Genomic DNA, 24,700 nt, shown 5'->3' with positions numbered 1-24,700 from the left:
CGATATTTTAATTGTTCAGTGTTTTAAATTTTACATTTTTCATTTTCCCGATTTTTTTATTTTTTAGTTCTTCAGTATTTCTATTTTTCAATTTTTCAAATTTTGACGTTTCTAAATTATCAGTTTTCCGATTTCTGAAGTAATCTTTTTTTATTTTCCCATTTCTCGACTTCCCCAAGTTTCGACTTTTCAGTTCTTCGGTTCTTCAATTTTTCGAATCTTCAGGTTTTTGATTTTTCAATTTTTCGATTTTCGACTTTTCGATTTTTGGACTCCTAGATTTTGGGTTTCCCGATTTTTTTACTTTTTGGATTTTAAATTTTTCGACTGTTTTATACTCTGATTTCTCAACTTTCCGATTCTAAAATTCTCAATTGTTCGATGTCTCGACTTTTCAGTTCTTTATTTTTCAATTTTTTGATTTCTCGGTTGGTCAATTTTTCAATTTTTAACTTTTCTTCTCGGCTTTCGACTGCTCAATTTCTCGATCCACTGATTTTTCGATATCCCGATGTCTCAGTTTGTGAATTTTTCGATGTTTAGATATTTGGATTTCTCAATTTTTCGATTTTTTACTTTTGGGCTTTTCAATTTTTCGATGTTTCGATTTTTAGTTATCCGATTTGTCAATTTTTCAGTTTTTTAAATTCTGGATTTCTCGATTGGTCGACTTTTTAGTTTTTCGATTTTTTGATGTTTTGATGTTTGGATTTCTCGGTTTTTTAATTTTGCAATATTTTAATTTTTCAATGTTTTAAAGTTTAGATTTTTCGATTTCTCGATTTTTTGATTTTGCAAATTTTGACCTTCTAAATTTTCAGTTTTCTGATTTTTCAGTTAATCTATTTTTGATTTTTCCATTTCTCGATTGGTCAATTTTTCATTTTTAACTTTTTTCCTCGGCTTCCGACTCCTCAATTTTTCGATCCTCTGATTTTTCGATTTCTCGATGTCCCAATTTTTTAATTTTTCGAGATTTCGATATTTGGATTTCTCGATTTTTCGATGTCTCGATTTTTCAGTTATCTAATTTTTCAATTTTTTAAAAATTCTGAGGTTTCGATTTCCCGATCTGTCGATTTTTCAGTTTTTCGATTTTCAAATTTTAGATTTTCGAATTTTTACTTTCTGATTTTTTGATGTTTGAAATTCTGGATTTTTTAATTTTGCAATATTTTAATTGTCCAATGTTTTAAATTTTAGATTTTTCGATTTCTCGATTTTTTGATTTTTCAAATTCTGATGTTGCTAAATTTTCAATTTTCCGATTTCTCAGTTAATCTGTTTTGATTTTCCCATTTTTCGACTTCTCAAAGTTTAGATTTTTCAGTTCATTAATTCTTCGATTTTTCAACTCTGCTGTTTTGGTTTATCGATTTCTCAATTTTCCAATTTTTTAATTTCTCAAATTTTGATATTTCTTTCAGTTTTGGGATTTTTCAATATTTCGATTCTTCTACTTTTCGATTTTTTGACATTAAATTTTTCGATTTTTCGATATTTTATTTTTTGGATTTGCAATTTTTTGTTTTTTAAACTTTAGATTTTTCAATTTTTCAAATTTGCGGTATTTGAATGTTTCAATTTTTAAAATTCTACATTTTCAATTTTCCGAATTTTTAAATTTTGAATTTTTCAATTTTTTTAGATCTCGATTTATCGAGATTCGGACGTTTCGATGTTTTGATTGTTCAATCTCTCGATTTATCAATTTTTCCATTTTTAACTTTTCGATTTTTTGATTTTGGCATTTATGTTTCGAAACATCGAAAAATTGGAAAATCGAAAATTTAAAAATTCCGAAAATGAAAAACTAAAATATATGTAGAAGAACGGAAAAGTTAAAATATCGAAAAATTTAAAAATCTAAAATTTTAAAAACGAAAAATTGAAAATCCAAAAAGTAAAGAGTCGAGAAATCGAAAAATCCAGAACTCAAAAAGTCGAAGAGTCGAAATACTAAAAAACACCAAAAATGAAACATCGAAAAATTTAAAAATAGAAGAAAAATTGATGAATCGAAAAATGAAAAATCACAAAATTGAACGAAATATCCGAAAATTGGGAAATTAAAAACTTGAAACGATTTTTCGATTTCTCGAATTTTCAATTCTTCTATATTTTGATTTTTCAGTTTTCAATTTTTCAATTTTTTGAGATCTCGATTTATCGAGATTCGGATGTTTCGTTGTTTTGATCGTTAAATCTTCCGATTTATCAATTTTTCCATTTTTAAGTTTTCGATTTATCTATTTTGGCCTACTTATATTTCAAAACATCGACAAATTGGAAAATCGAAAAATTAAAAAATAAATTGGACAATTTAAAATTAAAAAATTCTGAAAATTGAAAAATTGAAATTCACATATGTAGGACTGGAAACTGAAGAAATTGAAAAAGCTAAAGTTTTAAAAATTGAAAAGTTAAAATATCGAAAAATTAAAAAATCAAAAGTTTTAAAAACAAAAAATTGAAAATCCAAAAAGTAAAAAGTCGAGAGATTGAAAACTCCAAAACTCAGAAAGTCGAAAAGTCGAAATACTAAAAAATACCAAAACTGAAACGTCGAAAAATTTAAAAATAGAAGATAAATTGATGAATCGAAAAACTGAAAAATCACAAAATTGAACGGAAAATCAACAAATTTGGAAATTAAAAGCTTCAAAATTGAAGAAAGCAGAAAAATTAAAAAATATTGAACAGAATAATCGAAAAATCTAAAATTTAAAACATTTGAAAACTAAAATATCGTAAAATTGAATAATGGAGAAATCCAAACATCAAAAATTCAAAAAAATAAAAATTCGAAAATCTAAAATTTAAAAATTGAACAACTCAAAAATCAACACATCGAGAAATTTAAACTCGAAAATTAAAAAAATTGGAAAATCGGATAAATCAAAAATTGAAACATGGAAAAATCGGAAACCTTAATTTTTTTGGAAGAATAAACAGAAATATTTTGATTAACAGTTTACTAGGCATATAGCAAATTTAAAATATTTGCAAGAATTCAAAGTATTCACTGTTCCAATTCTTGATTTATTCAATAAAATAAATTGGCTGATTCATTTTTTTTTTTTGAGGCACCCTGAATAAGCAAATCTGACAAAAAATGAATGCAATGCTAAAATAAAAGTATAAACTGATCATATTTTGCACATTTAAGATTCAGCAATATTTTGAGGTGACGTCATCAGTTTTTTAGGAGGGAACGAGCAAATACATTTTTATCAAAAATACTTATGATAACTTTAAAACATCTCCAAAATTTCAAAGCATATATTTCCACGTTACTACAGTACGCGAAGCCGTGGTTACAAATTTTTGATGTATTTCGAAATCACCCTGTATAGTATCATTCAAACATAGTTCTGCGCCGACATTCGAAATTGTTCTAAAATAAAATGAATTAAATTGAATATTATTGTTTTTTTTTCTGAAAAATACAACATATTATAAGATACCTGCACTAAATATAAGTGAAACTTAAACAACTAAATAAGGATTGCATCGACCGCACAACTACTTAAATTTTCTCAGTTCTTCTTCAGCTTTAAAAAATGGCTGGTTTTGAACCAGCTCTTCAAGCGTTTCTTTCATAATTTCATCAAAACAAGCTAATTCTCCCCCATATTCTTCCGGCAAAACAGACACTGGCACATATTTATGGAATTCTTGAAAATCGTTTTTAGCAGAGTGTGCTCTAATCTGTAACTCACTATGAAGTCATAATTATCTCCCTGGTAAATTGTGGTCTCACCTTTGTCAACAATTCGTTTTTGATAAACATTTTAAATAAGTCCAAAATTCGGTAAAATATATAGTTAGCATTCAGTATGTGAATTTCTCGTACTTTTAGAGGCACTCCTTCCTGGACGTACGCAAGTTCTGACAACATTGCTCTCATTTTAATGCACGTGAGATGCATTAAACCCATCTGTGGAAAAAATACTCAACGTGAAAATAAAATATATATGATGTATTATTTTCAAGTACCCCTTTCATGTCTATAACCAGAGTAACTTCATTTGGAGGATCATAAATCTGACTAAGATGTAGCAACATGTTACCCAGCTTGGCCACAGATATAACATCACAGTTGCGATAATTTGTATCATTCAGCTTTCCCACAATAACCACAGTGTTATTATCCATTCTTCTAGGAAGAATACAAAACCCCCTAAAATGATACGACGAAGCTAACGAAAAAAATTCTTTATTACTTACACTACACGTAAGATTTTTTTCATGTCCGTGTTCTCCAAGTCACAATTGTTGAAAATTTGCGGTGCTTCATTTTTGATTTTGAAGTAAGCTTCGATTGTAATCTTAACAGAAACAAGATCATTCGAGCACGCTAGAAGAAATAAAACGATGAAGTGTTCCTGAAGTGGAGGCAAAGACGTTGTTTGCAACCAAATTTTAATAGCACTAATGTCACTTTCTGTGATCCGTCCATCTTCAATGATAGTTTTTACGTTGAACTGAAACGGTAAAGTCATTTTCGCTAAAAACCGTAATTATTACATGTGCGTCAGTCTGTTGTTTATTATGCATGAGTTTTAATTGGAGAATGGTGTTTCTGTCAATTAAGGTAAGTATTTCAAGATCAACCAACAACTTGTTAATTTATGCAGTGTTCTGTCTTTGAGGTACGTGACGTCAATCGTGGAAATAATACCAATTTTTTCAAGTTTAACCTTGAAATGCCGCTCCTGGGTTACCGACCCGAATTTATAGTGTCAGATTCATATTGTAAAATATATAAAATATCTATTTATTGTGGGATTTTTGGAATGTCCGCACCAATTATTAAAAAAGTTTTAGATAAAAGTCCAAAATCGAAAAGCGTGGTCACCTTACGGCTTAATATGTTGGAAGAAATCCTCTGTTATTATCCGTCCACGATCTTTATATAGTAGGGTTGGCCATGAAAATCTAGTGAGTTTGTTGGTATTCAATGCAGAAGAATAAAAATTCCCTGAGCTTTTTTCGTTAGGTTATGTTTTATTAAACTAAAGGTTAAAAAATATGCCAGAAATATAAACATTGTTGCCGATACTTTCAGTTTTCAGTAACAATGACCAAGTTAACGGTATCCATTTCTTAGAAAGTATAAAACTTTACACTATTTAAAACAGTTATTAGGGTTTTTGTAAGTGTTTATTTCATATGTAAGGAACAAACACTAAAATTTCACTTAAACATTGTTTTTATATGAATGGGGGTTCTACATATGACTATTGTCGCATGCCACATTTAGCATCTTATCTTTAATTCTCAATCATCAGTTCGTTGTGTTTGCCCACTCTTCTTAGAAATGAAAATTTCGACCTTTGTGAACAGCCTATTTTTATATCTTCCAACTACTTTTTTCACTTTTCTAAGATTACTAAAATGGTTGGTAAAAGAGAACAACCTTGCTCTAGTGCTTTGATGGGTTTAGCTCTTCTGACATATTTTTCCGGCCTTAAATTGCATGATTTATCTATACAGCTATTATTAATGCTTACGTAAGTGCTCTTTTTTTGCTTTTACTAAGTACTACCAAACGCTTATTAATAAGAACGTTACGATACGCCTTCTCCAGGTCCATGAAGAGTTACAAAAAAAAAAAATAAAAATTCTTAAAATTTGGTGCAAAGTAGCAACGTGGATGATCCAACTAAAATTATACTTATTTTGTTGTACGTCAGGTCGTTTTTCACATACTACCTTGGTAAATTTAGAACGAAAGATGCGTAAAAATATCACCCCCCGACAAGCTAAAATTCACTCCCATTTCCATTATGTCCGAGGGGTAAACCGCCGACCATCAAGTGTATAATTGATTTCCTTTTGACAATGATTTCCTGCTGATTTCCCCCGATTTCTTTTGATTTCCTCTGATTTCCTTTAATTTCCTGTGATTTCCTTTGATTTCCTGTGATTTCCTTTGATTTCCTGTGATTTCCTCCTGATTTCCTATGATTTCCTGTGATTTCCTCTTGATTTCCTATGATTTCCGTTTGATTTCCTCAAAATTTGTTTACATAGTGTACTACAGGGCGATTGATAACTTTTTGTTAACTTGACTTTTTTGTTTTGCCGATAATGATGTTGAATTTAAACCTTTTTTTTCCAAGTGTTTACTAACGTACGGTGACTAGGTAAGCTGAAGTGCTTTCCCTTTAGACGAAAAAAATAAATAAATACAATCTATTGTGCTGCTAAGCAACAAACTGAAATGTTTAAGAAGAAAAATCTGATTTTACTAAAAAAAAAAACGCTACTCTAAAATCGAGGTTTTAGATGTCTAAACCAATAGAGTAAGTATACGTTCGAATTTTACACTTTCTTGGGTCAAATGTTTGTTCTAAAAGTGGACATATGTAAATATAGATTTTTTGCACATTCAGTCAGAAAACCTTATGGTCTATTTTAATTTTGAAATTAAAAATGTCTGGAGTGGATAACCCCACTTGATAAATTTTCAGAGGTAATTTTCCCCTTTAAAAGTGTTCATGGGCACCTAGAATTTTGCACAGTTTCTTACTTTAGTATTCTCTACGATATATACTTGTACAAATCTCGACCCAGGTTGAGGTTACATTATCACAAATTTTAATCACATCACTTAAAAACAACTAGAATTAACTCAAATATTTTTTCAATAATTTTTTTTTCAAAAACTAAACTGCCTGTTCTGAGTACCTGAGGTGGAGGTAGTTTCATTATATATTCATTTTCTTGGATCTCCCCCTGATGTTTAATGTTCGGAAACATAAAAGCATCCGGAATTTTTGGATTCCTTTTCAAAAAATCACAAAAAATTGGGTTAAGTGATAACACTTTACCAATGTAACATTTTTTGTTTTGTTTTTGAGTTGTTAATTGTACTAAATATAATCGTCTATATGTATTTAAGTTTGGTTTAGAACGATCAGTCTTACTATTTTCAGCCTTGAGATTCAAACGAGGATTCAAATCATCAGAATAATTGGAAGAATTCAAACTTTCAAACTTTCGGTGTCCGTGCTGTCATCATATTCGATACTACTTGGGTTCTCTAAATCAGATGAGTCACTTGATATATTATAGCGTCTTTTTTGTTTTCCAATTTGGACTGGTTTTTGAATTTGAGAGGCATCTTTATGTTGAAAGCAGGTATCTGTTTCTGAGTTAACTCTACTACTATTACATTTCTTATTTTGAATAAATCTTTTGAGACGATCCACACTGACGCGATCCTTTTCATTGTCTAACATCCAGCAAAGTGAAGAGTCTTTTATAAATTTTGTTGTATTATCTAAGCGTATTCTGACTAAATCACCTTTCTCAACAAAAATATCGTCAATATCAAAACTTCTAACGTGTATGTCTCTGTCAAATTTCTTAGATTCGTACGAAATTGTGCAAAGATCATTCAGTAAATCTTCATCTTGGTATTCTTGGTCAACTGGATCGTTTTCCAAACTTTGAAAACAGTTACGTTTCATGGCTATTTGAGAATTGTTGTAATTTTCATTGTGATCGCACTGTTCTTCGCTAAACATTTCATCTTCAACTTCGTCATTGCATTCATTGTCTTTACACGAAGGCAAAAATACATAGTTGAAATCTATCACTTTCATTCTTAAATCTTCAGTGTCACGCAGACAATCCCATAAAGCTGATTCTACGTGCTTTGTACATCTTTATCTGAAATGTTTCCTATAAGTCATCATTTTTCACAAAATCTCTCTTCATGATTAAACTTTTTTTCCTGATTTCTCTAGGAAAAACGAATTTTTTATCCAAATCGTTTTTAATGTTGTTTATAGTTTGCAGTCTGTCATTTCGATGCAACATATCTCTTATACCAAAATTAACAATTGTGCTAAAAGTTGAGGTCATTGATCTAAGGCTTCTAAACATACTCTCACAAGTTTGAGAGCTAAACTTCCAAGGCAAGAACATATCATCAGTAAGATTTTTGCACGACCTGAACTTATTGAATTTGATACCTCATGTCACAAACTCAATTTTTAAAAACTAATTTGGAGTGAAATTATAAATTTGGTTTGTAGGTGTAAAGCAATATAATGTATCATTTTTCATCGGAACTGCACTTCATTAACTACAACTATAAAATTTGTCAAGCTGAAATATCATGCTGTCAGTTAATGATATTATACTGGAATTTTCTATCATTATGCCCTTAAAAGGTTATTTAATCTCCACTTTTAAGATTAAATTGATATTTTCTTTCTTACGATGAATGCTATGACTTATGTCGTAGATGTTACGTTTATTAGTTCTAGAAAATATCTATTTTAACTGGATTTGCTATGATGATTTTGGATTTCCTTTGTTTTCTTGTTGATTTCTCGTTAATTTCTCATTAATTTCCTCTTGATTTCCTTTTGATTTCCTTTGATTTCCTTTGATTTCTTGTGATTTCCTGTGATTTCTTGTGATTTCCTGTGATTTCCTTTGATTTCCTTAGCGTGTACAATTGATTTCCTCTGCGGTTAACCCCTCGATTATGTCGCTATGAAAATCTGTATCATCACCGTCATTTTCAAATTCAGATTCTGAATCAGATTCACCTAGCGAAATAATGAAAGGAGGTATAGACTGGTACGAAAAATTTCCCATATTTTTTTCCCAATCTGCCAAAATAAGTTTTTCACAATGTTTACAAAAATTTTGCCACATGCTTGGAGTAAATTTAGAAAGCGCCTCAAGCCATAGATTATCCACCCTATTTTTTAATGGAGGTTGAGAATTTATATGCTTGTTGTAATATTCCTTACAAAATCCCCACGTCGCATTATATTGACAATGGTACGGAGGTAATCGAAGAACTTCATGGCCACTTTCTCTTAATGTCTCGCCTACCAAATATTTTTTTTTTCTATTGTTTCTGAAGGGTTTAATCAAATCCCACAACTGTTCCTTCGAAATTTTTTTGTCAAATTCAACACTATGTTTAAAGAGCCATTCCTGCATTTCACATATTTTACTAGAAAAAGTGGGTGGTTTTTCCAACTGAACCGAATGATACGGTGCATTGTCTAAAACCACCACACATTTTTGGTTCGACTTTGCCAAAGCAGGAATGAGCTGACTAACCAACCAATTTTGAAAAATTGTCCCGTCCATCGTTTTATGATAGTTTCTATCGTTATTTTTTGAATTTAAAAAATTGTTACCACCATCCAAGAACCCCATTGAACAACCGGCGTGGAGAATAGTCAACCTTCACTTTTAATTTTGGTGGGATTGCTTTTTAGATCAGTATCGTGCACCCGGCGACGAATGGACCAACCATTTTGATAGATCCATGTTTCATCCAAATACACGAAAGTCAAATTTTCACAAGAATTTAGAAACTGTAAATATGTTCTCAAAAAAGTAATTTTGGCTGCAAAGACATGTTTTTGTTCACATAGAATTTTGCAATCATTTACTTCCCTGTGTTTATAACCCACTGTCATGCATTGGTATCTCTGAAAAGGACGCAACAATGACGAGATCTAAGTCCAAATCCATAAAGATTGTATGCAATCAGTGCAATAACAATATGTCTTGCCTTAAAGATCTCAGAACACCTATTACATCTCTTCAGCATGAGTTGTCATCTTCAATTAACCAACTTAAAACTGAGTTTCAGTCCCAACTTGATGACATTAACGTCAAACTCACCCAGCCATCACAACAATGTCAGTCCACACCTGTACTGGAAGAAGTTGTCCAAGAAGTATTGGAACGCCAGAAACGTGCCAAAAATATTGTTATATTTAATTTACCTGAGCAGTCCAATAATTCTTCTGACGAGATAAGAAAGGAAAATGATAATCTTCTAGTTAAAAATGTTTTGAACATTACCAACCCCGATGTCGATTTCGAAAATTTCAGTGTAGGTAGAATGGGTAGATTTAATGAATCTCGCAATCGACCCATTAAGGTGTTTTTTAAGAACGAATCTGACGTTTTCAGTGTAGTCCGGAGTTCTAAAAATCTCAAAAACAATCTGCGGTTCAAAAACGTCAATATTTCTTTTGATAGGACACCGAAGCAATCAGAATTATATAATCAACTTAAGACAGAGAGGCGAATCTAATCTAAAAATTCGATATTACAATGGCACTCCTAAAATTATACGTTTAAACTGAAAGCGCCACCCAGTTCCACTACTCCTCTCAATTGTTTTTACCAAAATGTCCAAGGTTTGCGCTCATAAGTTAACTATTTTTATAACAATATAAATATATGTGCAATTATAATTTTATAGCTTTAAGTGAAACCTGGTTAAGCGACGAAATTCAGAATAGTGAAGTTTTTCCTGATAACTTTGTTGTCTTTAGAAAGGATAGGAATCAACAGTTGACGCATGTTTCAAGGGGCGGTGGAGTTCTTTTCGCTGCGGAAAGTAAATATAGGTGTTCTCAAAAAGCTTTTGATCAAATTGACTATTACATTCTTCTTAACAAATTACAGTCGTGCGGCTTCACTCAGTCCTTATTATCACTGCTCGAATCTTATTTACTCAACAGAGTACAATTTGTCAGATAGGTACTGTAACTTTTACTCGTCAAGCTTTTCTCCAACCTCTGGGATACCCCAAGGGTCAAACTTAGGCCCACTTTTATTTCGCATATTCATCAATGATATAGTTGATGATATCTCTTGTGGTAAATTGTTATTCGCCGATGATATGAAACTTTACCTTGAAATACGTGCTCCTGGTGACTCTCTCACTTTGCAAAATTTTCTTGACATCATCTCAAACTGGTGTGCACAAAATCGCTTAACCCTTAACGTATCCAAATGATATGTAATGACTTTCTCGAGAAAATCTAAATTATTACTACATGATTATTCGTTAAATGGAGAGTTTATAAATCGTGTTGATTCAATCAAGGACCTCGGTGTTCTATTTGATTAAAAATTCTATTTCAAGGATCACATTTCTGATACTTTGGGCGTGGCTTACAAAACTTATGGTTTCATTTATAGGAATTGCAAAGATTTCACCGATGCATCTGTTCTGCTACTCCTTTATGCATCATTGATTAGATCCAGGCTGGAATACTGTGCATTGATATGGTACCCTATATACAATATTCATAAAGATCACATTGAATCGTTGCAAAGGAAATTTCTTAAATTCATTTCTTATGTTGCTGATGGTGTTTATCCCCCTATTGGTCTTGATCATTCGCTTCTTTTGGCAAGATTTAACTTAACAACCTTAAATACCAGACATGCTATAAGTGTTATTCGCTTCCTTTACAATCTTGTCAACTACCGAATAGACTGCATTTATCTTTTAGATAAACTTAGTTTTTTAGTGCCTTGCATGTGCGCAAGGAACTCACGTACTTTTTATTCTGCACCTAAAAAAACTAATGTTTTAGTTAAGTCACCGATAGCGCTGATGATGGATTTATTTAATAGCTTAAACAGTGTATGTGATATTTATTTTGAATCCATTTACAGAATTTCGGAAATTGTTATTACGGTTTTTGAGAAATAACTTTTTCTTTTTTACTTTCCCTTGTTTCTTTTTCTCTCTACATTTTTTTTTCTGGTTAAATAAGTTTAATTTTAAGTTTATGCCTACATTCCTTGTTAGAATTAAGTATTTCATTGTTTCCAGTAATTGGGTGTAATTTGCCTGTTGGAAATAAATGATTAATATTATTATTATTATTAATAATAATTTTATTATCATTATTTCCTCTTTAGCACCTCCTTTCTTTTCTTCTCTTTCTGCCCCCTGACATGTAGAACTAAATTTTCTTGTCATCTTCTCTTTCGTCTTTTTCCGCTGTTTTATTTCTCCCATTGTTTCTAGCAAGACTATGATATCAAAATTCGCTACATATTAATAAAAATTTTCTTCTATGTTCAAAAAAGGATTTTCGCTTTCTTCCCGTTCTCTTTAACGATTTCATTGTTTTCTTAATGTTTGAAATCTGGTCAATAATCATGATTATTGTTTGTTTCAATTTAGATTAAAATAAGATAAAATCCTAAACCTTAACTTTGGTGATATTTTCAAGTGCTGGAAAGCTTCCAAAAACCTAATCTATTTGTATATATATGACCGCACATTGTGTCAAGTTCACTAGTAACGGAAACAATGTTCTCTACGACACTTGGTGGTGCTATTTTGGTGCTTCAAATAGGTTACCTGGTAAGGTTTATTCACAATTTGTCCAATTACTGTAAAAAAATTGTATAGTTAGGAGACCCAATCGTCCAGCTTCCAAATGGCCAGATAAGTGGATTTCAGACCACAACCCTAGAAAACAAAACGGTGTACGGTTTTCTGGGAATACCATACGCTGCCCCACCAATCGGAGAACTTCGTTTTAAAGTAAAATAAGTAAGAATTTATGGTCAGTTCTATAAAAATTTAAATTGCAGGCACCTCAACCAGCTGCGGACTGGGATGGCGTTCTAGAGACGAAAAAGTATTCTAAAACGTGTTTCCAGATATCTAGGAACAATGACAACGAATCTGAAGACTGTCTTTATATTAACGTATTTACTCCGGAAGTAAGAAAGAACCCTAAACCTTTCGTTGTTATTAAAAAATTAATGTTGATAGCTACCAAGTGAAGACAATGATGTTTCCTTGCCGGTGATGCTATACATACATGGTGGAGGTTTCGGCGGCGGTAATGGCGGTATATATCCTGATCTTTTCATCAATAACGGAGTTGTAATAGCCTCCATTAACTACAGACTGGGGATTTTTGGTAACGATTTATCTCGCACTATAGAAAACTGATCATCTAATACAAACATTTAGGTTTTATTTCAACACAGGATGAAGTAATTCCCGGCAATTTTGGCCTTAAAGATCAACGATTTGCTATCCAGTGGGTTCACGAGAATATACATCTCTTTGGGGGCAATCCTGATATGGTTACTATTTTCGGTCAAAGTGCAGGCTCGGCCTCATGTGCCTATCAGCTCCTTAACCAGGACTCAAATGGTGCCCTATTTTATTCTTAAATGTAGTATGTCTTACTAATAATATTGTTCACAGGACTATTTCAGGCAGCTATTTTGGAAAGTGGCAGTTCATTGAGCCCATGGGCTTTCCAAAGGAGATCCAAAGCAATTGCTTTCAAAACCGCTTCCTTTTTGGAACCTAGTTTTGAAAACAGTACCGATTCGCAAGCTTTGTTAGATTACCTGCTTACACTAGATGCTAGAGATATAGACAGTGCTGCCGAACAATACCACAATTATGTAGATAGTGCTTCTATAAAACATACACAAACACTTGTAACTCATTTTTATAGGAATATGGACCTGAAGATATCGAGATCTCGCAAGGTTTCTACTGGGCGCCAGTCGTTGAAGTGAAAAATCCAGACGCTTTTCTTACAAGGAAAATGTATGGGTTGATACAAGCAGGGAACGTTGTCCGAGTACCCATCCTTATTGGATTTACGTCTGAAGAAGGCTTGGCTTTTAATGGGGGTTTGTGCACTAATAATATTGTTTGATGGTGTTTATGAGCCTTGTTTCTAACAGACGCAAACGCATTGCTCTATACAATGTCAGCTTACGATGAAAATCTAGCTTGGATTGTACCTAACGATATGGCGATTTTTGACGAAACGCAACGCACTGAAATGGGTGGGTTGATTCGCGATTTGTACACTGGTGGCGAACCATTGGCGGAGCATTTGGGTGATGGCGTTAGAGTGAGTACCTGCGTAGTTACTGATTCCAATAATTTTTCCTTTAAGTATTCCAGTGATACGTCTTTCACTAGATCAATTATCAAACACGCCGAATTGTTTTCTCAAGTGGCAGAAACTTACTTCTATGTGTTTTCCTATAGTGGTCAGATAGGTGGTAACTACGCACATTACGATGGAGCTGAAAGCGTAGGTCATAATGCAGAAATACCTTACTTGTTCTGTACTGGTAATGGGTGCGATGGTAGCCAGTACCCAGAAGCCGACGTAGTTACAAGACAACGTCTTATTAAAATTTGGACGGACTTCGCCAAATATCGGTACCAATAACGATGTTTTAATGATAAATGTTTTTAATGGTGTTTTGCAGAAACCCAACCCCAGAACCGTCAGAGTTACTACAGAATATTACATGGCCTCTGGTGTCCGCAGATGGTAGCGATTTTTACTATCTAGACATTGACGAAAATCTGGAAATCAAAAATCATCCCAAAGAAGATACTTACAGTAGATGGACTGAACTATACGATAGCTTGGATTACAATGATTTTGACACCTATTAAAAAATGTGATTTGGCCTTTTTTGTTTGATACAGTTTAAATAAACTAGAGCATTTTCATTCCAGAGTTTAATTTATTATCAATAGCCCTTCATTTTTTAGGCATTTTCCTGATCTCCCCATATATTCATAATTAGAGGAATCATATAAGACGGGTCGTCAGTCTTTAATTCCAAGAATATCGCAGGAAAAATACGAAAACCTATACCTAAACAATGGTATTGATACATCACAACTCAAGAAACAAGTGGCGTTTCCAAAGAAGAAAAACATTGGATATCTGATGCAAAGACACATCAAACTGTCACAATAGTGATAAACCCAATGATAAAGTATCTTTTCCTAATCAAGAAAAAATTGAATTTCTAAACTTGCCTCGCAAGCGCTGCACACAGATAACAAATTAAAACACTCATCTAATACAAATCAACTTATTATTAAGTTATTTATAGTATGTGTGAGTAAGTACTGTGCTTAGTAACATAGTAACAACCAGAATGCTTTCCAAAACGCTGAGTACTGCAATTTTTATTTTTCAAATAAGTTGTTCGGTAATTTTCAAGTATAAAAAAATGTAGCGTTTCAAAAAATATTTGGTAGTTAGGTGATCCCATGGTGGAACTCCCCAATGGGCAAATAAGTGGACGCGAGGCTGCAACCGCCGAAAATATACCATACTACATTTTCGAGGGAGTACCATATGCGGCTCCACCAGTTGGAGAATTACGATTCAAGGTAAAAAAGCTACGTTATTTTAAATAAAAAATTAATTGGTTCCAGGCACCACAACCTGTCGCCACCTGGGAAGGTGTTCTAGATACAAAAAATATTTCCACAACTTGCTTTCAAACATCTAGTACAACGACAATGAATCAGAAGATTGCCTTTTCATAAACATATATACACCAGAAGTAAGTGCAAAAATCCACATACTTTCACATTTCAAATTTATTTGAACAGCTTCCCAGTGAAGGCAGCAGTGGTACTTTACCTGTAATGTTCTTCATTCATGGTGGAGGTTTCCTCGATGGTAGTGCTGTCGGATTGGGACCTGATCTGTTTATAAACAATGGGGTTATTCTAATCACTATCAACTACCGGTTAGGATTCTTTGGTATTCAATTTATTTCTATTGTACAACTCCTCGTTAAACTTGTTTAATAAAACTGTTTAGGGTTTGTCTCGACTGAAGATGAAGTAATTCCCGGAAACACCGGTCTTAAAGACCAGCGATTCGCAATCCAGTGAGCCCACGGCAACATACACCTTTTCGGAGGCGATCCCAATCAAATCACCATTTTTGGGCAAAGCGCAGGGTCGGCTTCTTGTGGCTATCAACTTCTGAACCAAGACTCAAATGGTGATTCCTTTATTACTTAAATTCATGTTCACATATTTAGTATCCACGTTTTAGGACTATTCCAAGCGGCAATTTTAGAAAGTGGTAGTTTTTTGAGTCCATGGGCTTATCAAAGAGAGCCCGACAAATCTCTTTCGCTACTGCTGCTTTCTTGAACTCCTCTTTCGCCGACAGTGACGATTCGCAAGCTCTTCTAGATTACCTACTAACGGTTGATGCTAGAACTTTAGACTCAGCGGCTGAACAATATCGCACTTGGGTAACACGTTCCAATCATAGTACCTGATCTTGAAACTCAACGGGAAAACTTTTAGGAATGGGCAAACAACGGTGGGAAGATCTTGAAATTTCTCAAGGTTTTTACTGGGCACCGATCGTGGAAGTGAAAAACCCGGATGCTTTTCTCACTAGAAAAATGTATGGTTTGTTACAAGCCGGTAGTGTTCTCCAAGTACCTATTTTGGTTGGAGTAACATCTGAAGAAGGTCTACTTTTCGACCAAGGTAGTTTTCAAAATTTTTCGCCGGTGGTACTGATTTCGTTCGTTTTAGATGCGCAAGGTCTTCAAAACAGAATGGCGGCATATGACCAAAACCTAGGTTGGTTTGTACCCAATGATTTGGAAATTACGGACCAAAATCAACGCACCCAAATGGGTAGCGCAATTCGAGATTTATACACCGGAGGTGAACCATTAGCAAATCATTTGGGTGACGCTGTTAGAGTGAGTGGACAGCATAATAACATATACAGGTTAATCTTTCTTTGCAGTATTCCAGTGATACTTCCTTCACTAGATCGGTCATAAAACACGCTGAACTTTTCTCCAAAGTAGCGGAAACTTACTTCTACACGTTTTCTTACGATGGTCAAATGGGCGGTGGAAACATACACTATGATGGTGCTGAGAGTGTAGGACATAGCGAAGAATTGGGTTATTTGTTCTGCAGTGGCGATGGATGTAATGGTAATAATTTCCCAGAAGCTGATAGAGTGACGAGACAGCGTCTTATCAAATTGTGGACCGATTTTGCTAAATATCGGTAAGATAAATCCTTGTGACGCTAGATATATGCAAACTGTATGTTTTAGAAACCCAACTCCAGAAGCATCAGAATTACCACAAAATATTATATGGCCTGCAGTCTCAACAGATAATGGAGATTTTTACTATGTTGATATTAATGAAAACTTAGAAATTAAAAATCATCCGAAAGAAGCTACTTATGATGCTTGGGTTGAACTTTACAATAGCTTGGGCTATGATGATTTCGATACCTACTAGTTACAAAGTGTGTTCCTAAAATTTTGTTTGGTTAACTTTCAACATTGTATAGACAAATACATTATATTTGATGTTAGTTTGTAATGTGATTTTAGCTAAATCTCTATTCTAAAATAAATAAAGAATATGCAACCGAAAATCCTGCAGAAATTTGTGAAACATCTATAATCTCAATTATTATTATTATTATTATTATTACATACATAGTGCAGACTGAGACTAATCTATTAGTCTGCAGAGTTAACATAATATAATTGGTCTTTTTAATAATAAAGAAAACAAAATTCAAAATTTAAGCCTACATAAAAATACAAATTAAATTTAAAGAAAGGTAACTTCTGAAGCTAATAAATTTCATAAGTGTAAATTTGCGTGTTGGTCGTATCGGTTCTTAAAAATGTTAGTGGACTGACGTTGATGACTTGTTCGGGAAGATTGTTCCAAATCTGGAATACTCTGTTTAACAGGAAGTTTTGGCGGACCGTAGTTTTAAAGTTTTGTTTTTTAAGCTTTAGGGAGTGACCTCGAAATCGTGTGTCTTGGTTTACTTGGAAAAAGTCAGCTGCCTGGATGGGAAAACGACCAGTGAAAATCTTGAATGTCATGATAATGTCTCCTCTCTGTTTTCTTTGTGCGAAAGTGGTTAAATTCCATGCTCTGAGTCTCTCTTCAAATAGTGGCCTGATATTTCCATATGGTAGTCTGGTTGCTCGACGTAGAGTAAGCTCTAAGCGGTTCCTATCGCTTATACGATCACAATTCCAGATCGGTCCGCCGAATTCTAAAATGGGTTGAATATAAGTTGTGTAGATCTTCTTAGCTGAATTCGTCGAAATAAGTTGGAAGGCCTTGTTGATCAAATTTTAATATAACATCTTGTTCGCTCGATGACAAATTTTTTCGTTTAACAAAACGGTTAACATCTGTTTAAATATAATTGTTTCCAAAACTTTACAGATAATACATGTTAAGCTTATTTGTCGATAATTTTTGGGAGAGAACTTATCGCCTTTTTTGTAGATAGGTGTCACATTTACAGTTAACCACTGAGGGGGTAAAATACTTTCTTCAAAAGAGGATTTGGCGATTAAGTATATGGGGTATACAATTTCGTCTAAACATGCGGCAATCAGTTGGCATGTGATATTTTCGGGCCCTGGGGCACTTTTCCTTCTAGCTATTTCCTCTAGAGTTGCTTTTATGTTTTCTTCGGTAATAGATATGGTTGACAAAAAGTTTTTGTGATGTATAGATGATTGAATAAAGGGGCCAAACGTTTCTTTACTATAGTTGTGGTAAAATTCGTCCGCAAGAATATCGGCCGTTTATTGGTTAGACGTACAAAGTGAACCGTCAGGTTTTCGTAGTAAAGGAATTCCCACTTTTGCTGAAAACATTGATCTAATATATTTGTAAAACTTTTTCGGAGACTCCGTCTCTGTTAAGTTGTTTTCGAAGAGTTGCCTTGCTTTTTTCAATTCTGTAGTGACATGATTTGAGAATATTCTATGTTCACGATACCTATCTTCTGACGAATTGTTTTTATAACGAGCCCAAAGTTGACGTTTATGTTTGATTAACTGAAGTAGACGATTGATTGTCAATCCATGGTTTGTTAGGAATTAGTTTAATTTCTTTAACATATGTATGGTTGTTGACAGAGGCCGATAGTTTAGATTGAAATACTTCCCACATTTCGCAAGTGTTTGCAGTTTAAAACATTGAATTCCAGTTAAAATTGGCAAGATCCCGTCTAACGTTTCCATAGTTTGTGTGTTTAATTTTTTTGACCAACTTCTTTGTTGGGTTAACATAAATTTGAAGGTTTGACGATATAACAAGATGGTCCGATTTGCCAAAAGGGGGGAGGTATTCTATTTTAGTAAGCAAATCGGGGTCATTTGCAAAAATTAGATGAGTTTGTGAGGGAGTTTGATTTTGATGAATTCTTGTTGGTTCTGTTACTGGTTGAGTTAAATTTCCTTCGTGTATTGAATCGAGAATAATTTCGTTGTAGGGTGAATGAGGTTGTAGAGGCCAGGATAGATAATACATGTTGAAGTCACCAGCAATTATTACATTTTTGTTGGAGAGTGAAAAATTTTTTATGCTATTGAATAGAGAAAAATCCATGTCGGGTATTGGTACAAAAAAAGGTCTGTAAATGCAGCAAATTGACAAACTGAATTTGGAAGAGAGAAAATTTACAGCTAATGATTCACATCCAGTGGGCGTGTCAAAAGAAATTATTGAAATTTGAAAAGTTGTAGATATTTCTTCATCAACAAAGATGCAAATCCCGCCCCCTCTGCCATTGTCGCGATCTTTGCGATATAGCGAGTACCCTTTTAAGGATATGATAGAATCGGGAATGTTTAAAGACAACCAACATTATTATTTTCGGTTTATTAAGTTGTATAAATGCGGTAAATTCGTTTAACTTAGGAAATATTGAATTTATATTAGTGTATATCATCTTCCACTCGAGAACTTGTTCTCATAGTTTTTTGTGATGTTAACGATTGTTGGCTTCTTTTTGATGAATTTTATAGTTAGGCCCACTTCTCCATTTTCGAGGCGGTTTTGTAACGTAGCGCGTAGTGAATGCAGGTACTTTAATTGACGGGGTGTTTTGTCGTCGAATATTTTGATATCTTTGAAATTAATGCTATCCAGATTTTTTTTGTGTTTAAGAACTAAGAGCGCTGTTTCTTCATTTGGAAAAATGACCCTCAGTGGTCTTTTTTTTTCTGGTGATGCTTTGCCCGAACGAAAACAAGTGATTCTGAAATCTTCCATACCGGTTGATAATTTGGCAAGTATATTAGATGCCTCTTTAAGGTCGTGTTCTTTGCGATTTGCAATAGATCCTGTTGTCTCAGGAATCCCATAAATTATTACATTTTTCGCTCTTTTCATTCGTTTAACTGCCTCAATACTTGCATCCTCAATCATTTCATCGTAATTTTTTTCTTGGTGGTGATCTAGTTTATTTTCGATTGACTCTACTCTACTGACCAATTTTAGTAATAGCGAACGTAAATCAACGCTATTGCATTGCTTGCAGAATATTTTTAGGGATCTCGCTTTATTCCGAGATATTCTTTTTAGATCATCTTCGTTTAAACCGGCACAGGACATGTGGATCGAACCTGTGCATCCGTCACAAGCTAGCAGCGTTTTACAGTTACCGAATGGTGCTTAGCAATTAAAACAGTTCGGCATATCGCTGTCTCACGTGAATCGACAGAAAAAAAAGAAAAACGGTAGCCAGAAAAACGTACGAGATAAGCAGTCTGAACCACGACTCGTGAATTAATATAATTTGAATCAGATAAATAAGACACTTACGTAGTGTGCAACAACCTGTTAATTAGCCAGAAGGCACCTTTTGCACAGATAGGAATGTTCGAGCCAAAAGAACAAATTATAAAGACCAAAAACACCAGATTTTAGCGACAAACACTCGCGAGCCGGAAGACACGGTCGTATCGCTTGGCGTCACTCTTAATATTATCAATTATTTTAAAACTTAAAAAATCTAAATTGGCATGTTAAATATATGTAACACACTCCACTCAATAGATAGATTACTGGCGTCGTATTATTTTCAGTTTCCCATTCTCTGTTTTCAACTAATTCCAACAATTGCTTTCTTCCTTATTTTGTTATTTAACTTTGGATTTTTTTCCCATCACCCTTTGTATTACCTATTTCCTTTCTTTTGCTTCTGTTCTTACATTGGAATCTTCGCCTTCAGTTACACAGTTGCAATGATTATTTTTATTTCATCCTTTACTTTTTCTTTGATTGTTGTCATCAGGGGCGACTGGTCAGGGTCGGCAGGGTCGGCCACGCCGTACCAGTCGTTTTAAAATACTTAGTAAGCGTTGAAATTAGAAAATAAAAAAGAAATACAGTTTGAATGTACGTTAGGATAGAACATATATACTAAAAAATATATTTTATTATATTGTAGGTATAAAATAAAGGATTTGTTGCTAATTTTAAATGCTGATAAACACTCTTTCCCGGCGAGATTTCGGCACGCCGTATCCAGGAATACATAATGCTCGATGTTTCGACTTCGTAGCAGCTTACGGTTTCATCGTTCTCTTTGTCTACTGCACTGTAGTAGACAAAGACCTGGCGGAACGTATGTTGCGCCAGGTCCGGCGAGATCCTTCTTCGCCGTACCCAGCAATGTGAATTTAGTTTTTAAAACGCTTAATATTTGAGATAGCTAACAAAATTACAAAACAATAACGGCTTCGATGTTCTTCAGTGCATACTATTTTTTTTTAAATAATAATTGTCGATTTAATATGTACATCTTTCTGTGTATGAATAATAAACGAAAAAAATTACATTAAATTATCTAAAATTTTATTGTTCGTACATAACTTAACTACAACATAAATGCGCTTTTTCTGTATTTTTTGCATCTCAGCGTTTTCAGATATTTCAGAAATGAATTTAAAAGGTTTTAAATCATTTTAAGTTTAATTCAATAATTATTCAATTAATTTATTTGATAATTTGCCATATACATTTAAAAAAAATTAAATGTAAATGAAGATAGTTAACAGTTGGTACTTTTATTATTATTTTTTTTATATTTTTTAACTGCATGTCATTATTTAATTATTATTATTTAATTGTGGATGTCCGGGGTCGGCAAGCCGTATAGCCGCCGGTCGACGCGGAACCCAGTAAAAATAATTTTTTCGGTGGTTCTCAATTAATGATAAAGCAGAACAAGTAGAATCAAGGATTAATAGTATTTGGAATCAAACTGACATTGTCAATTTCCTATAAAAATTTTTTTAACAAGTCGAGGTCGAAACATTTGAGGTGTTTTGTACATCCTGGCACGTAAAATGTCAGTGGTTAACGAGTAGCGGCCATACATTACGAAAATATTATAACACCAAAGTGTACACTCAAAATATTTGGCCGACCCGAAATTTTGACCCACCAGCCGCCACTGGTTGTCATGTCCTTACTATACACCGTTCCAAAGTGTATATGTAATATTTCCCCTGTAGCTCCTCCTTTCTTCTTTTCTTGTTCTACCCCCTGACATATAGAATAAAATTCTCTGGACATTTTCTCTTTCACCTTTTTCCGCTTTTTTACTTCTCTCCATGTTTCTAGTAAGCCTGCGATATCAAAATTCGCCACAGACTCCCAAAAATTTTCTTCTTTGTTCTTCAGCCCGGCAACGTTCCAAAAAAGTATTTTCGTTTTCTTCCGTTCTTTTTAACGATTTCATTGTTTTCTCAATGTATGAGATCTACTCAACAATCATGATTATTGTTTGCTTCAATCTCGATTAAAGTCAGATAAAATTCTAAACCTTATTGATATTTTCAAGTGGTGGAAAGCTTTCAGGAACATAATCTATTTGTATTTATTATCACTCATTGTGACAAGTTCGTTAGTAACGAAAACAATGTTTTCTACGACACTTGCTGGTGCTATTTTGGTGCTTCAAACAGGTTATCTGGTAAGATTTTCTCATAATTTGTACAATTATTTAAGTACTTTAAACAAAATTATAGTTAGGAGACCCAACCGTCCAACTTCCAAATGGTCAGATAAGTGGATTTCAGACCACAACCCTAGAAAACAACGCGTTATATGCTTTTCTGGGTATACCATATGCTGCTCCACCAGTCGGAGACCTTCGTTTCAAAGTACAATAAGTAAGAATTTATCTTCACCTTTACGACAATTTAAATTACAGGCACCTCAGCCAGCTGCGGACTGGGATGGCGCTCTAGAGACGAAAAAGTATTCTAAAACGTGTTTCCAGGTATCTAGCAACAATGACAACGAATCCGAAGACTGTCTTTATATTAACGTATTTACTCCGGAGGTAAGAAAGAATCCTAAACGTTAATTTGTTACTTAAAAATTAATATTGATAGCTACCAAGTGAAGACAATGATGTTTCTTTGCCGGTGATGCTATATATACATGGTGGAGGTTTCGTCGGCGGTAGTGGCGGTATATCTCCTGATCTTTTTATCAACAACGGGGTTGTAATAGCGTCTATTAACTACAGACTGGGGATTTTTGGTAACGAGTTAACTCGCACTATAGAATATTGATTATCTAATACAAATATTTAGGTTTTATTTCAACACAGGATGAAGTAATTCCCGGCAATTTTGGCCTTAAAGATCAACGATTTGCTATCCAGTGGGTTCACGACAATATACATCTCTTTGGGGGCAATCCTGATATGGTTACTATTTTCGGTCAAAGTGCAGGCTCGGCCTCATGTGCCTATCAGCTCCTTAACCAGGACTCAAATGGTGCCCTATTTTATTCTTAAATGTAGTATGTCTTACTAATAATATTGTTCACAGGACTATTTCAGGCAGCTATTTTGGAAAGTGGCAGTTCATTGAGCCCATGGGCTTTCCAAAGGAGATCCAAAGCAATTGCTTTCAAAACCGCTTCCTTTTTGGAACCTAGTTTTGAAAACAGTACCGATTCGCAAGCTTTGTTAGATTACCTGCTTACACTAGATGCTAGAGATATAGACAGTGCTGCCGAACAATACCACAATTATGTAGATAGTGCTTCTATAAAACATACACAAACACTTGTAACTCATTTTTATAGGAATATGGACCTGAAGATATCGAGATCTCGCAAGGTTTCTACTGGGCGCCAGTCGTTGAAGTGAAAAATCCAGACGCTTTTCTTACAAGGAAAATGTATGGGTTGATACAAGCAGGGAACGTTGTCCGAGTACCCATCCTTATTGGATTTACGTCTGAAGAAGGCTTGGCTTTTAATGGAAGTTTGTGCATTAATAATATTGTTTGATGGTTTAAATGACTTTTGTTTCTAACAGACGCGAACACATTGCTTGATACCATGTCAGTTTATGATGAAAATCTAGCTTGGATTGTTCCTAACGATATGGCCATTTTTGACGAGACGAAACGTACTGAAATGGGTGGGTTGATTCGCGATTTGTACACTGGTGGCGAACCATTGGCGGAGCATTTGGGTGATGGCGTTAGAGTGAGTACCTGCGTAGTTACTGATTCCAATAATTTTTCCTTTAAGTATTCCAGTGATACGTCTTTCACTAGATCAATTATCAAACACGCCGAATTGTTTTCTCAAGTGGCAGAAACTTACTTCTATGTGTTTTCCTATAGTGGTCAGATAGGTGGTAACTACGCACATTACGATGGAGCTGAAAGCGTAGGTCATAATGCAGAAATACCTTACTTGTTCTGTACTGGTAATGGGTGCGATGGTAGCCAGTACCCAGAAGCCGACGAAGTTACAAGACAACGTCTTATTAAAATTTGGACGGACTTCGCCAAATATCGGTACCAATAACGATGTTTTGATGATAAATGTTTTTAATGGTGTTTTGTAGAAACCCAACCCCAGAACCGTCAGAGTTACTACAGAATATTACATGGCCTCTGGTGTCCGCAGATGGTAGCGATTTTTACTATCTAGACATTGATGAAAATCTGGAAATCAAAAATCATCCCAAAGAAGACACTTACAGTAGATGGACTGAACTGTACGATAGCTTGGATTACAATGATTTTGACACCTATTAAAAAATGTGATTTGGCCTTTTTTGTTTGATACAGTTTAAATAAACTGGAGCATTTTTATTCCAGAGTTTAATTTATTATCGATAGCCCTTCATTTTTTTAGGCATTTTCCTGATCTCCCCATATATTCATAATTAGAGGAATCATATGGGACGGGTTGTCAGTCTTTAATTCCAAGAATATCGCAGGAAAAATACGAA

At 33.9% G+C, this 24,700-nt stretch overlaps 2 protein-coding genes and 1 pseudogene across 4 annotated transcripts; 2 read left to right on the top strand and 1 right to left on the bottom strand.

Annotated features, from left to right (window-relative positions):
* Positions 1-3,417: 3,417 nt before the first annotated feature.
* Positions 3,418-5,098, bottom strand: LOC135138945 (alpha-tocopherol transfer protein-like). The gene is made up of 4 exons (XM_064068994.1): positions 4,231-5,098; positions 4,000-4,183; positions 3,764-3,940; positions 3,418-3,711 (listed from the first exon to the last, which is right to left on the bottom strand). Exons 1-4 carry the CDS (start codon positions 4,503-4,505, stop codon positions 3,526-3,528), a joined length of 822 nt encoding a protein of 273 aa, XP_063925064.1. The 5' UTR covers positions 4,506-5,098; the 3' UTR covers positions 3,418-3,525.
* A 6,956-nt stretch (positions 5,099-12,054) lies between these two features.
* Positions 12,055-24,560, top strand: LOC135138942 (carboxylic ester hydrolase-like). 3 transcript variants are annotated; one of them, XM_064068989.1, is made up of 10 exons: positions 12,055-12,169; positions 12,218-12,352; positions 12,403-12,534; positions 12,587-12,737; positions 12,791-12,976; positions 13,031-13,236; positions 13,290-13,470; positions 13,525-13,697; positions 13,743-14,014; positions 14,065-14,312. In XM_064068989.1, the coding sequence occupies exons 1-10, from the start codon at positions 12,116-12,118 to the stop codon at positions 14,255-14,257; spliced, it is 1,683 nt and encodes a 560-aa protein (XP_063925059.1). In that variant the 5' UTR covers positions 12,055-12,115; the 3' UTR covers positions 14,258-14,312. The 3 variants fall into 3 exon arrangements, with proteins under 3 accessions (XP_063925059.1, XP_063925058.1, XP_063925057.1); XM_064068988.1 differs by lacking the exons at positions 12,218-12,352; positions 12,403-12,534; positions 12,587-12,737; ... (4 more) ...; positions 13,743-14,014; positions 14,065-14,312 and adding exons at positions 22,464-22,598; positions 22,649-22,780; positions 22,833-22,983; ... (4 more) ...; positions 23,989-24,260; positions 24,311-24,560 and having other exon boundaries at positions 12,098-12,169; XM_064068987.1 differs by lacking the exons at positions 12,055-12,169; positions 12,218-12,352; positions 12,403-12,534; ... (5 more) ...; positions 13,743-14,014; positions 14,065-14,312 and adding exons at positions 22,302-22,408; positions 22,464-22,598; positions 22,649-22,780; ... (5 more) ...; positions 23,989-24,260; positions 24,311-24,560.
* LOC135138937 (carboxylic ester hydrolase-like) lies at positions 14,656-16,948 on the top strand (annotated as a pseudogene).
* Positions 24,561-24,700: the final 140 nt, after the last annotated feature.

The sequence above is a fragment of the Zophobas morio genome, unplaced genomic scaffold (genome assembly GCF_036711695.1).
Source record: "Zophobas morio isolate AGI-343-1 ecotype UQ-CSIRO unplaced genomic scaffold, CSIRO_AGI_Zmor_V1 ptg000030l, whole genome shotgun sequence".
NCBI lineage: Eukaryota > Metazoa > Arthropoda > Insecta > Coleoptera > Tenebrionidae > Zophobas > Zophobas morio.
The sequence above is the reverse complement of the archived record's forward strand: the minus strand, read 5'-3'. Positions and strand labels throughout refer to the sequence as shown.

Bases quoted from the DNA above. Each gene is read 5' to 3' on its own strand.
- LOC135138945 (XM_064068994.1), bottom strand. From the start codon at position 4,505: ATGACTTTACCGTTTCAGTTCAACGTAAAAACTATCATTGAAGATGGA. The intron at 3,941-3,999 runs GTACTTGAAAAT...TTTTTTCCACAG, and splicing joins TGGTTATAGACATGAAAGGG to ATGGGTTTAATGCATCTCAC. The intron at 3,712-3,763 runs GTGAGACCACAA...AGTGAGTTACAG, and splicing joins AAAACGAATTGTTGACAAAG to ATTAGAGCACACTCTGCTAA.
- LOC135138942 (XM_064068988.1), top strand. From the start codon at position 12,116: ATGTTCTCTACGACACTTGGTGGTGCTATTTTGGTGCTTCAAATAGGT. The intron at 22,781-22,832 runs GTAAGAAAGAAT...TAATATTGATAG, and splicing joins TTAACGTATTTACTCCGGAG to CTACCAAGTGAAGACAATGA. The intron at 22,984-23,036 runs GTAACGAGTTAA...ACAAATATTTAG, and splicing joins CTACAGACTGGGGATTTTTG to GTTTTATTTCAACACAGGAT.